This window comes from Crocuta crocuta, unplaced genomic scaffold (assembly GCF_008692635.1).
Source record: "Crocuta crocuta isolate KB4526 unplaced genomic scaffold, BGI_CrCroc_1.0 scaffold750, whole genome shotgun sequence".
NCBI lineage: Eukaryota > Metazoa > Chordata > Mammalia > Carnivora > Hyaenidae > Crocuta > Crocuta crocuta.
The window spans coordinates 1063744-1075065 of record NW_027529191.1 but is presented as its reverse complement, the minus strand read 5'-3'; the positions used below and the strand labels follow the sequence as shown (position 1 = coordinate 1075065).

At 50.5% G+C, this 11322-nt stretch overlaps 1 protein-coding gene across 1 annotated transcript in view; it reads left to right on the top strand.

Annotated features, from left to right (window-relative positions):
* Window positions 1-11322, top strand: part of MYT1L (myelin transcription factor 1 like) — a 276307-nt gene that overhangs the window by 209399 nt on the left and 55586 nt on the right. The window contains exons 13-17 of the mRNA XM_077758294.1: window positions 5-158; window positions 573-660; window positions 1936-2172; window positions 4336-4457; window positions 5297-5365. Coding sequence (XP_077614420.1) covers window positions 5-158; window positions 573-660; window positions 1936-2172; window positions 4336-4457; window positions 5297-5365 — 670 coding nt within the window. The remainder of the gene's footprint in view (window positions 1-4; window positions 159-572; window positions 661-1935; window positions 2173-4335; window positions 4458-5296; window positions 5366-11322) is intronic.

Sequence of the window (11322 nt, the reverse complement as noted above, 5' to 3'; positions counted from 1 at the left end):
CCAGCGAAGCGGTACTGCAAGAACGCCAGCCCGAGCAGCAGCACCACCAGCAGCTACGCGCCCAGCAGCAGCAGCAACCTGAGCTGCGGGGGCGGCAGCAGCGCCAGCAGCACGTGCAGCAAGAGCAGCTTCGACTACGCGCACGACATGGAGGNCGGGCCACCTAGCTGAGCTCCAGACATTGCTTTGCTGGGAGCGGCTTTAATCGCCCGCCGTCCCAGGACAACCACGGGGCACGTGCAGGCCTGTTTAGAGTAAGACGTGTGCATGGACTGCCCTTAGGACCCAGGGGGGTTTCTAGAAAAAGGACACCTAGTGCCCTCACGTAGCTTCAACAGCCACAGGGGGAGTAAGAAACTAAAGCGGCCGCGTGCCTGGAACCCTGAACACCAGGAGGGTGGGGTCACCCGCTCTGGAATCACGCACAGGACTGTCCCTTTCCTTCCAGTGGGTCACTCAGGGAACCAGGAAAGTAGAATTCCGGTCTCCGCTGGGACTGCCACGCATCGCGGCCGCTGTCGTTAGTGCAGGGACTTCTTCTGCCAGGTTTTGTCACCTTGCTCACGGGGCAGGACCATTGCTCAGGCCCGGGCCACTCTGTCACCTGGTGTCCCATGCGAGGGCTGCCCGGCCGTGCACCGTGAGCGCACAGACCTGACGGTAGTTGTTACAAGTACTTGTAATGTGTAAGAATGGAGACAGGCCAGCAATTTCATGTTTTGCAAATGCTTTCCTTACTATTAGTATTTTTATTCCATGATTCTAGAGAGGCATCAGGGGCATGCAGTTTCCGCAGTGATCAGGGCTGCTAAAATTCAAGGCTAGCATGGAGAGCTTCCGTGGCAAGGGGGGAGGGAGGCAGGAAGACAGCCACCCCTTCCGATTTTTTCCACTTTATTAAAGCTAAGACTGAGAGAACTCACTCCAACATTATGAAGGCTAAATTAGCATGACAGCTGGAAACCCAGGGTGCTCACTGGCAGGAAGAGCTCAGGCAGAATCCCGCGCTGTGATTTGTCACAGTAACAGCCTGGATGGGCCGCCTTTCCCAGCCCTCGCTGCTCCGTCCGGAGGAAAGAGCTGCTCGACACTGGGGTAGCAGCAGCCTGCCCGCCAGCTCTGGAATCCGATCTTTGCTCAAGAGAATGTAACTCTCCGGGAACAGAAGTGGAGGGTCGTTGGCAGTATTTCCCGCTCTGTCCCCCGTGGCCTCCCTTGCCGCCCTCCTCGTGAGAGGCGAGGTCTGAAGGCTTCTTCATCTTTCAAAACAACATTAAAAAAAAAAACTCACCACGTACCTCTTTATGTTTTAAGACCATTGTCTGCATTTGCGGGTTTGCCGAAACGCAGAGTAGGTCAGACTGGAGCCACTGGACTGGAGGCCCTCTGAACTGTGGCGGCACACCTCCCTCCCTTAAGGTGGAAAATGCTGTTCATCGCAGCATTTCATGTCGGAAAGTAAATTCTGGCTCCTTCTCCCTCACCCTCCACGCCTCTAACTGGTCTGTTCTCCTCCTCTTCCCATCTTGAAGTATTCGCATCATGAAACTGAAGGAGAATTTTTAAGTGTGAACACACATCTATCTCTGATCTCTTTGAGCTGGAATGGAGTGGAGATTAGGCATGATTTTCTTCCGGGGAGGCGTATTTCTGAAAGCAGAGATGTACTGCAGAAAAAAGAAAAGAAACATAGACAAATAAATCAGAGATAGCTGGATAGATTACGGGTGATCGATAGGCAAAGCGATGCGTGCAGCTGCCATCCACTGCAGCGGCTAAGTGCGGGACGGCAGACCCGTCCCCGGGCGCCTGTCGCTCACCCGGGGGGCCCACACGCGGGGACCACAGGAGGAACCCGCGTCGGGATTCTGCACTGGCTGAAGGCAGGGCTGCGGCTGGCGGAGCGCGTGCTCACCATGTCCCTGTGTCCAGCAGAACCCTGATGTGGAGGTGGACGAGAACGGGACCCTGGACCTCAGCATGAACAAGCCGCGGCCGCGGGAGAGCTGCTGCCCGGTCCTGACGCCCCTGGAGCCCATGTCCCCCCAGCAGCAGGCGGTGATGGGCGGCCGGTGTTTCCAGCTGGGCGAGGATGACTCCTGGGAGCTGCCCGTGGACTATACCAAGATGAAGGCCCGCAGGGCAGACGGGGGCGATGGCAGCGAGGCCCCTGTACGTCCCCCTCACCTGCCCACCGGCTCGGGGTGCGGGGTGGGGCGTCAGCGGGCACCCCTGGGCTGACCTCTGCTGCTGGGGCTGACCACACACTTCGCGGACCGGGGAGAAATTTGTCACTAGCACTGATTCGGTGAAACAAACCACAGGTTCTTTTCAAGCATGAATTTTATTTTCCAACGATTTAGTTACAGATGATTTCTCTAAGAAAACACGTAAACAGGGGCCCATCCAGTCCATGAGACTTGTCGCTATAATCCATGATTTTCCTTACAGATAGAGATTTGTAATGAGCATTAAGTACTTAAATGGTTAACTAGGTGCTATTAATTAGCAAGCTCTTTGAAGCTAAGGATAGTGCCTGTTCTGATAAAATATTCAGAAGAGTGTACTCCAGCCCTAAAAAATCATTTTAGGATAATCACCTAAATCTTCATTGACTACAGTATTACCAAAACAGCCGTGTCAGGAACACACTTCTGGAGTACTGGGACCGGAAATGTCAGCTTTCCTATGCGAACTTTCCAAAGCCAAATGGCACAGAGTGCAGAAGCGGTTACCGGTCATTTATATAGAATATATTCTCAGCATTCCCAGACCCCGAAAATAACCTCTCAGGCTTTTCTGAGCCTGAGGACACACTTTGCGAATGGGTGCACAGAGAGGCTGACAGGAAGCCCGGGTGCTCACTGGCACAGGCCGGGGCCCTGGAGCTGGGTGCTAGATGCTGAGCGTGCCCTCGGGGGCAGGTGCCCGGCCAGGCCGCCTGCGCAGCTCGGTGCTCACTGCCACTCTGACAGCTCTCTGCAAAGCCAGCACTGAACGCCATTGCGCTTCTTGCCTCTTTTCAAAGAAGCGAAAATCCTCTTTGGTTTCTGTCCCATTAGCAAAAGCAGCACTAACATAGGTCTCTCATGGGGGCATAGCAGTGTGACTCAGGCTTTCGCCAAGTGGCTTTCGCCAACAATGTTCACATTCCAGTTCCTAAAATCATGAAAATATCCTTTAGGCGAAGAAAAGAAACAGAGAAAAGGTTGTTCTTTATTGTCCTGGCTTCTTCTCCAGTGCTCAGTTCTGAAATTATGACATCTTCTTTATTCACTGAAAAATGAAAATCCTTTTTGAATACAATAGGGAGACCACCATCAAAGCAATAGCTTCTTAGAGAAACAAGGAAGTGCAGGAAAAAAGGGAACATTAGTTATTTGTAAGATTTGGCAGGAAAGGCACCTGGTTATAAGGCCATTACATCTTAAAGCCTATTATCTTTACTCTTCAAATTGATTAAGGTATCCACGCGTTGCAAAAGAATAGAATCTGAGTGGCAAGCTAAATTCCAAAGTATTCTCTTCTCTCCTACAGTGTTAAATCATTACTACCAAATAAGGCATGATGGTTGAGTCTCTGAATTTATTTTAATTAAAACTAAGCCCTCATAAACCGACAGAAGTGTTTTCATCATACAGTCCATCCCAGAAGTAAAAAGTACACCCCATCATTCAGGAGACACGTTTGCTGAGTACTGCCATCTATAGGAATGTCTTAGTTACTGCGATTGGATCCGCTTAGCCAGAAAGAGACCCTTTCTGTTGAAAAAGAAAATGTCGCATAAGAATAATTGAGAGCTACATTAATCCTAGGTGGTCTTCCCTTGCGCTGGGACTTAACGCACACACACAGAATGCTCACCAATGGCCAGAATAAGTCTCATTCTAAAATACGTGTAGGGTTAGTGTTTAAGCTCAGCGCGTCAGTGTTGGAAACGGGGACGGGACAGCAACAGGTGCTTGTTGGGCATTGAAGAGAAAGGCCAACTAAGAAATAGAGTCTCTGGTCTCTAAGCCACAAATCTGTCTCTCTTACTAGTGCCCCAACAGAAATATCGAGTAAGCCCCGCCCCCTGACGGGTGACTGTGAAGTTCAGAGTCGTGGACGAGCAGTTACGGCCCCACTCAGAAAGATATGGTCTTTGAAGAGAGCCCAGTTCCGCACTTGCAGCAGGGGCCTCATCGGGACAAAGAGAGGGAACGACTCTAAAGGGACAGTGTTGGAAGAGGAGGAAAGCGCAGAGGCGGCCGGGCCCCTAGGGGACGCGTCTGTGGTCTGTGCGTTAGGCTGACCGGTCGTCTGCGCAGCCCTGAAGCTGTGTTTTGCCCGCAGCCGGAAGACTTGGACCCATTCCAGGAGGCTCTGGAGGAGAGAAGGTACCCGGGAGAGGTGACCATCCCCAGCCCCAAGCCCAAGTACCCCCAGTGCAAGGAGAGCAAAAAGGACTTAATAACGTAAGCATAACTCCAGGTGAAATGCCTGTCTTCCTAACTGTCCCTTTCTTTGGCTTATTTTTAAAAACCGATCTGTACCTGCCTTGCCGTTTGAGCATGCGACGTTCGCAGCATATAAATGTCTCAAACTGCCGGTTCAGTGGAGCGAGAAGCCGCGTGGCTTGCTTGTTCCCAGGACGCTCTGTGTGGCGGGACGCTGTCTGCCGTTTGGTCCGTGCGTTTTTGCAGCTTCCCTCAGGGCGCTTAAATCCCCTCACAGACATTGCAGCTAAACTGGAAACAATGAAACTTTCTTAAAGTTTTTCTTTTTTTTAAACCTACTTACTATTTTGGCTGTTTTTGTTTTTGTTTGGTGGCAGATGTCCAACACCAAGGTGTGATGGGAGTGGTCATGTGACTGGTAATTACGCCTCACATAGAAGGTGTGCCTTCATTTTTTCTCATGGTGGATTCTGTCTTTTCAATTTATTGTTTTCAGCTTACCTCAACAATGCTGTCAAAGTAAAAACGTCGAATTACGTGTCAACCCTCTAAGTGCTCTATGTTGACCTACAAAATCGTGCCAGCTAAAGTACCTCAATTTGGAAAATTCCTTACAAACGTTTAAACCAAAGAGTGCAAATACTTCTATATTATTTTTCAAAAGTTGCTTATTAACAGACCTGTTTTCTTCCGTGANCACAAAAAAAAAAAAAAAAAAAAAAAAAAAATTCAATATACAGCACTTGCCCCATCGCTTTTCTGCATTAAACTTTTTAGTTTCAACTTTATGTTGTGTTTGTCCGGGAGCGTAAGCTGCGGGAGCCACCACTCACCTGACTCTCTGGCCTGTCTTACAGTCTGTCCGGCTGCCCCCTCGCTGACAAAAGCATTCGAAGCATGCTGGCTACCAGCTCACAAGAACTCAAGTAAGATTTACTGAAAATCGTTTTTTTAAAAATCGGTTCACCTAGTCGTAACGAAATGGATGTGTCACATGTAAAGAAAAGCGCCTTTAAGAAAACTCACCTGTGCAAGCAGGGCCTCAACAGCACGCACGAGCGGGTCCTCGGGGTTTTGGTCCCCTTTCCGGACAGTCTGTCTGCCTCTTCCTTCTCATTTGCCTCCAGCTCTTTCATGCCATAGCCTTTTTATCCTGAATTTTCTAGGGCATAAGTAGTCGCTCTCCTGATATGCATGCACAGGGAAAGGAAGTTTGACAGAGGTACTCAAACTTTTAGGAAATGATCGTAACCTAAAAAATGAAAAATAGATTTTTTTTAGAAGTCAGTAGTTAATATGATTATTTAAAACGCGGGCATTTAAACAGCACTGATGACAAGAGCTCACCACGACAGTAGCCAAGTCCCTAAGTAGGCTGTGGTCACCGTTCGAAGGCTCTAGGACAGCATCAGCTCACTGATGGGCCCAGCCGGGCGCTCACCGGCGCTCAGACGCAATGCTTGCAGCCGTCTCCTCCCCCTCCCCCCTGCACCTATGACTCTTTCTGTATTTTAGGCATAAATCTGATCACTTACATTTATTTCCCCAGACTAAGGTCTTTCTTCTCTGTACGTACAGAGCCACACTCAGTTCCTACACGAGTCTTGGAAGGGGTCAGTACAAGTCGTAGAAAGTGCGTGAGAGTCTCCAGCATTCTACTCAGAGGAGACACAAGGTGTGTGTCAGGGAAGAAGGGTGACTGAAAGGAGTTTCACAACATAATGAGAACCAAGAGTCCAAAGTAATTATTTTTTCATTGCCTGCCATGTTACAAATATCATCGTGTCAAATTGCTTGGCTTCTATTTTGTTTGGAAACTGCTTTATCACCAATGTGGAGAAAATGCTCCTTCCAGACCCTAACTGACTCCTTTTCCAAGGACTCCGCCCGACACCTGTCCCGCTGCGCTAGACCAGGGCCGTCTCGGAGGGTAGGGCTCTGTTTCACATCGTGTCGTTTTTTACAGGATCCCCGTCCAAGGCCCTAGCGCCATAGATCACCTGCTCATGTTCAGTGACCTCCTGAACTAGCCCTTCCGTCACAAGACTCTTGGCGTTTTCTTCATGGCGTGTTAACACCTGGAGGGGATCCTCTTACTTAACGGCTTTAAAGTCTGTAGTGTCATCCACGCAGTGCCTAATGGACAAATAGCTTTTAGAACCTCAGAATGGACAGACTTAGCAAGAACAGCTCAACCCACTTTGTTAAGACATCCTTTTTCATGGCTTAACACCACACTTCCCTCATGATCAAAACGTGACTAACTGCACGTGGAACGTGGCCAACACATCAGACCATGGCAACTTCCCTTTGAATTTCTTGATGAGGAATGCTTTGCAAAAGTTTGGCATATATCCAGCTACCGCAGGCCAGCCATAAACAAGAACTAGCCTTTGCACAACTTGTATCTAAGACTGCTTCTAAGTGGTTCGTGTCTCAACACCCCCAGAGGCCAGAGTAGTTTGCTGAGGGGTCTAGGTACCATTGGTGTTCATCCCTTGACTTGGGGCTTAGCTTACGCCGCCCTGAAGCTCCGAGCACAGCGGCCACTCCTCTGGCGTCCACACTGTCTTCTTCTCTTCTTTCATCTCAGAAGGTGGGGTGAGGTCCTCGCCATCCGCATCTTCGGAGGCAGGTGGTCTGCCCTTCCCGTCCTCCAGGGCAGTGCTACGTGGTCCGTTCCTTCCACCTGCCTGTGCCTGGATGACAGACCTGATCTTCAGGAAGTGATGGCCTTTTCCTAATTGTGGTTCATCTGAAAGCCACGCTCATTTGTCAGCTTGTCTTTGCAATAACTAAATGCCATTTTGAGCCATCCTTACTGGGAAATCTAAACTTGACCAGTTTTCTAAAATGGCCCCTTTTTATTGGTGGATCTTCAAAACTACAGGTTCTGATTAAATGTCTGCTATAAAAACTTCAATATTCCAACGACTGGTTTTTACTTGATGATAAGTCTTCCCCGACTGAGGAAACTATAGATTACAGTACCTGTTGTCTTGTAACCTCTTATTTGATGATACCCTTCCGTTCATTACCCTTAGTCTGAGTCACGAGGGCGTTTTTTGCTGGCTTTTCCCTTCCTAGGAGCATAGGTTGATCCCTTACAGATCTACGGCGGCTTTCTCTAGAATAATTCACGCATTTGGCCCTCTTGGTAGATTACATACATCTTCAAATCTCCAGAAAGTTTGGTCAGTCTGTGCTGCTGCAGCCACTTACCTGACAGAGTGAGATCACACCATTCACTGTAGGTGCACAATTCTACTTCTTCATAGAGACCTTAGAGAGGAGATCCCAGTAACCTCCAAAAAATTCTCTAGCGTGGAACTTTCTGGAAATGTTCCTCTTGTCACACTTGACGCTGAATTTTGATTGTTGACCATTAACAGGACACTCCTGATCATGGAACGATGAGTTGTGCCAGATAAACTCTTGGTCTTGGATCCTCAAGCGTCTTAGACTTCCTGAGATAACACTTTGCTCCGATCTTATCCAGGGAAACACATTTGGGATATTCTTTAAAAGAAGTGGATAATTTGATGTCAAATTTTGTGCAACGTGTAAACTGCAAATGTATTAAAATGTCACGTATGCGTGAATGCCATTCGCACTCTTCAAGTGCTGCCGGTCCTGGCCCCTGGCCCTTGCAGGGTAGACAACACAGTGCAGGGGCCCAGGGGGGAGGCAGGGGGCAGCCCCAGGAAGCGCACACGCCACGTGTGCACACTTTTGGGTCGATGTGTCATGTGTCACACACACGTCCTGTGAACCTGCCCCACGGGCCGTGACACTCGCTGGGGCCCCAGGCCGAAAGTAGAGGGGGAGGGTAGAATTGTTCAAATCAAAGAGACGTTTTGGTGAGGACTCCGCCTAACGCGAGCTCTCATTCTGAAGGGAAGTCCCTTCTCTGAAGATTTCATGGCTCAGAGGACCCGAAGGGAGCAGCGGGGAAGAGCTGCAAGTGGCCTCGCGTCGCCGTCGGCCTCTTTTCTGCCAAGCGCGTCCTCCCGCCGGGCGCCGTCCGCTTCCAGATGCGCGATCACTGTAGACACGGGCGGCATGTAGGTGCCGTAGCCGTCTGAGCCTCCAATTCAAGCCAAATCAAAACCGATTTCAATCAGAGCCAATTAGCTCTAAAAACGGGCTCTCAAATCGCTTCCATTTATACTTTGGCCAAATTTAGCTACCTCGTTGTTATTTGGATCTTTCTCTCAGCAGCCCCGGTTCCTGCTGCTCGTGAGCTCGATGGGAGAGGGGCTCGTAGGGGCCGCGGACCCGTCTTTCTCAGTGCTTGAGATTCGGGCTCAGCACCTCCGGGTGGGGGCCTGCATTTTCTGTCGTCTCTGGGCGTCTGTCCTAGGTACCTGAGGCACAGAGGAATTGCTACTACATATGCCACAATTTATTTAAATCAAAGAGTTAAAAGTTTGAATGTGGGCCACAATATTATTCTGCTTTAGAAACTGCTTGTTTCTTGGGGCGCCTGGGTGGCTTAGTCGGTTAAGCGTCCGACTTTCGCTTAGGTCATGATCTCGCGGTTCGTGGGTTCGAGCCCCACGTCGGGCTCTGTGCTGACAGCCAGCTCAGAGCCTGGAGCCTGTTTCAGTCTGTGACTCCCTCTCTCTCTGACCCTCCCCTGCTCACGCTGTCTCTCTCTCCTGGAAATAAATAAAACATTAAAAAAAAAATTAAAAAAAAAAAAAGAAACTGCTTGTTTCTAGAATTTGCTAGGGCTGATTTTTCAGGCAGCAGGAGGATTATTTACTGGGATCTGACACAGGCGGCTAACCCTGCCACTTCTGTTGTCCAGTGTGCACACTCACTGCACACCAGCTCCGAGCTTCCTCAGTTCCGTGAGGCTTATCTCCACGGCTTACGACAGGAGACACACAGGGCTTGGGGGGTTGCAGGCGCCCTCCTCACGGGCCTGGCTCCTCCCACGGAGGGGCGGACAGCGCTCTGGGAGTCCAGCTTCCCGGTGGCTGCAGGGATGGGCAGGGCTGTGACCGCTGGGGCTTAGCAGGCTCTCAGGAGCGTCCGCCTACAAGGGTGCAGCTGATGGGGACGCGCGTCCCACCCCAGGGTGCCTGACAGTTCACAGCGGGCCTCTGCCACACTGCCCGAGAGGAGAGCTGGAGGGGTTCGGCCCATTCTCTGGGTGTAGATGCTGAGGGATGTGTCTCGGCAGCTAGGCCTAGACCCATGGGCTGTAAGGGACAGTGATAGTGCTCAGATGAGTGGGTTTTCCCCAGGGCACGGCCTCTCCTCAGGTCAGGGGGGTGCAGTGGGAGTGGAAGGCTCCATCCCACAGGCAGCCACACATGCACGCAACTGCTCCCCCTGCCGGGCCGCGCTGCAGACCAGCCGGGATCGGTGACCTGCTGCACGCTCACCTAGCTGGGGATGTGTGTGCACACGGGCACACTGAGCTGGGGCAGCGTCTGGGGCATGCGTGCACCCAGCTGGGGAGGTGTCCCGGGCATGCGTGCGCCCGGCTCAGGTTTCGTCCTGGGCACCCACACCGCTCCCCCTGCCAAACGTCCCTCGGTCCTCAGGGTGCAACAACTGTACGAGGTCTAGGACGTCCGCTCCCCAGCAGGTTCTCAAAATTCCATAAGACACTTGCTTTGTTGCACATAGATTCTTTATTTTATCACAAGTAGGACTGATATTTAAAATAAGTTAATATAAGAATTATAGGTAAGCACTACAGCAAACCTAAAATGAGAATATTTGAGGATGACTCAAGGCATACACAAGCACACACACACAGGTGAACACACACAGATGAACATGCAGATGAACACCCACATAGATGTGCACATGGATGAACACAGATGTGCACACAGATAAACACGCATATGTACACGCGGGGGAACACACAGATGTGCACGCAGATGGACACACATATGTACACGAGTGGACACAGATGTGCCCACAGATGGACACACGGGTGAACACACAGATGTGCACACAGATGGACACACGGGTGAACACAGATTAACACACATATGGACACACGGGTGAACACACACAGGGATGTGCACACGGATGAACACTGATGTACACACAGATGGACACACATATGTACACACAGGTGAACACACAGATGGACACACAAATGTACACATGGGTGAACACAGATGAACACACAGATGTACACAGAGATGCACACAGCACAGATGAACACACGCAGATGAACACACACGAATGAACACACACACAACAGGTAAAGCAAAGCTGTGTTCGTCAGCTCCCAGCTCCCAGACACGCTCGTGTGCGGGGCGGACAGCCAGCGTAGCCCCCGCTCTCCTCCCACTCAGGAGCACTGACGCTGCCGCAGGAGGGGGCTTGCTGCCCCGCGTCCTGGGCTCAGTTCCTGCAAGGAGCCGCCTCCCCATTTCCTTCTCCTGGCGGTCACGTTATGCCCAGACTGCCAAGTGGGTGTCCCAGGGGTTTGGATGTGGGTGTACATTGTCATTAACCTCACCCGACTCTATCCACACACATACCAACCAAAACCAAAACCAGAAGCAAACTTCAGTGTTTCATTTGCTTCATGAAGTGACCTGTGCTTTCTGGAAGCACACACGGAGTTCTCGGGTGATATCTGAGATGCCGTGCGGGTGTTTGTGTGTGCCTGTCTTTCACACGTTGGCGCCTCAGTGTCCTCACCTGTGAAGTGGGACGGTCCTGGGAGCAGGCACGTAGTAGGCATTCAATAAATATCAGTATCATCAACATCACCAAGAGAAATCCCATTGCTCTTCTTAAAATTTGGATTTTGTGAAAATATTAACCAGAATTGAAAGGAGGAGGATGTATGAGTTAATGGAACATTTACTGAATGACTTTGTGTCTTTACTTTTTATGATGACTT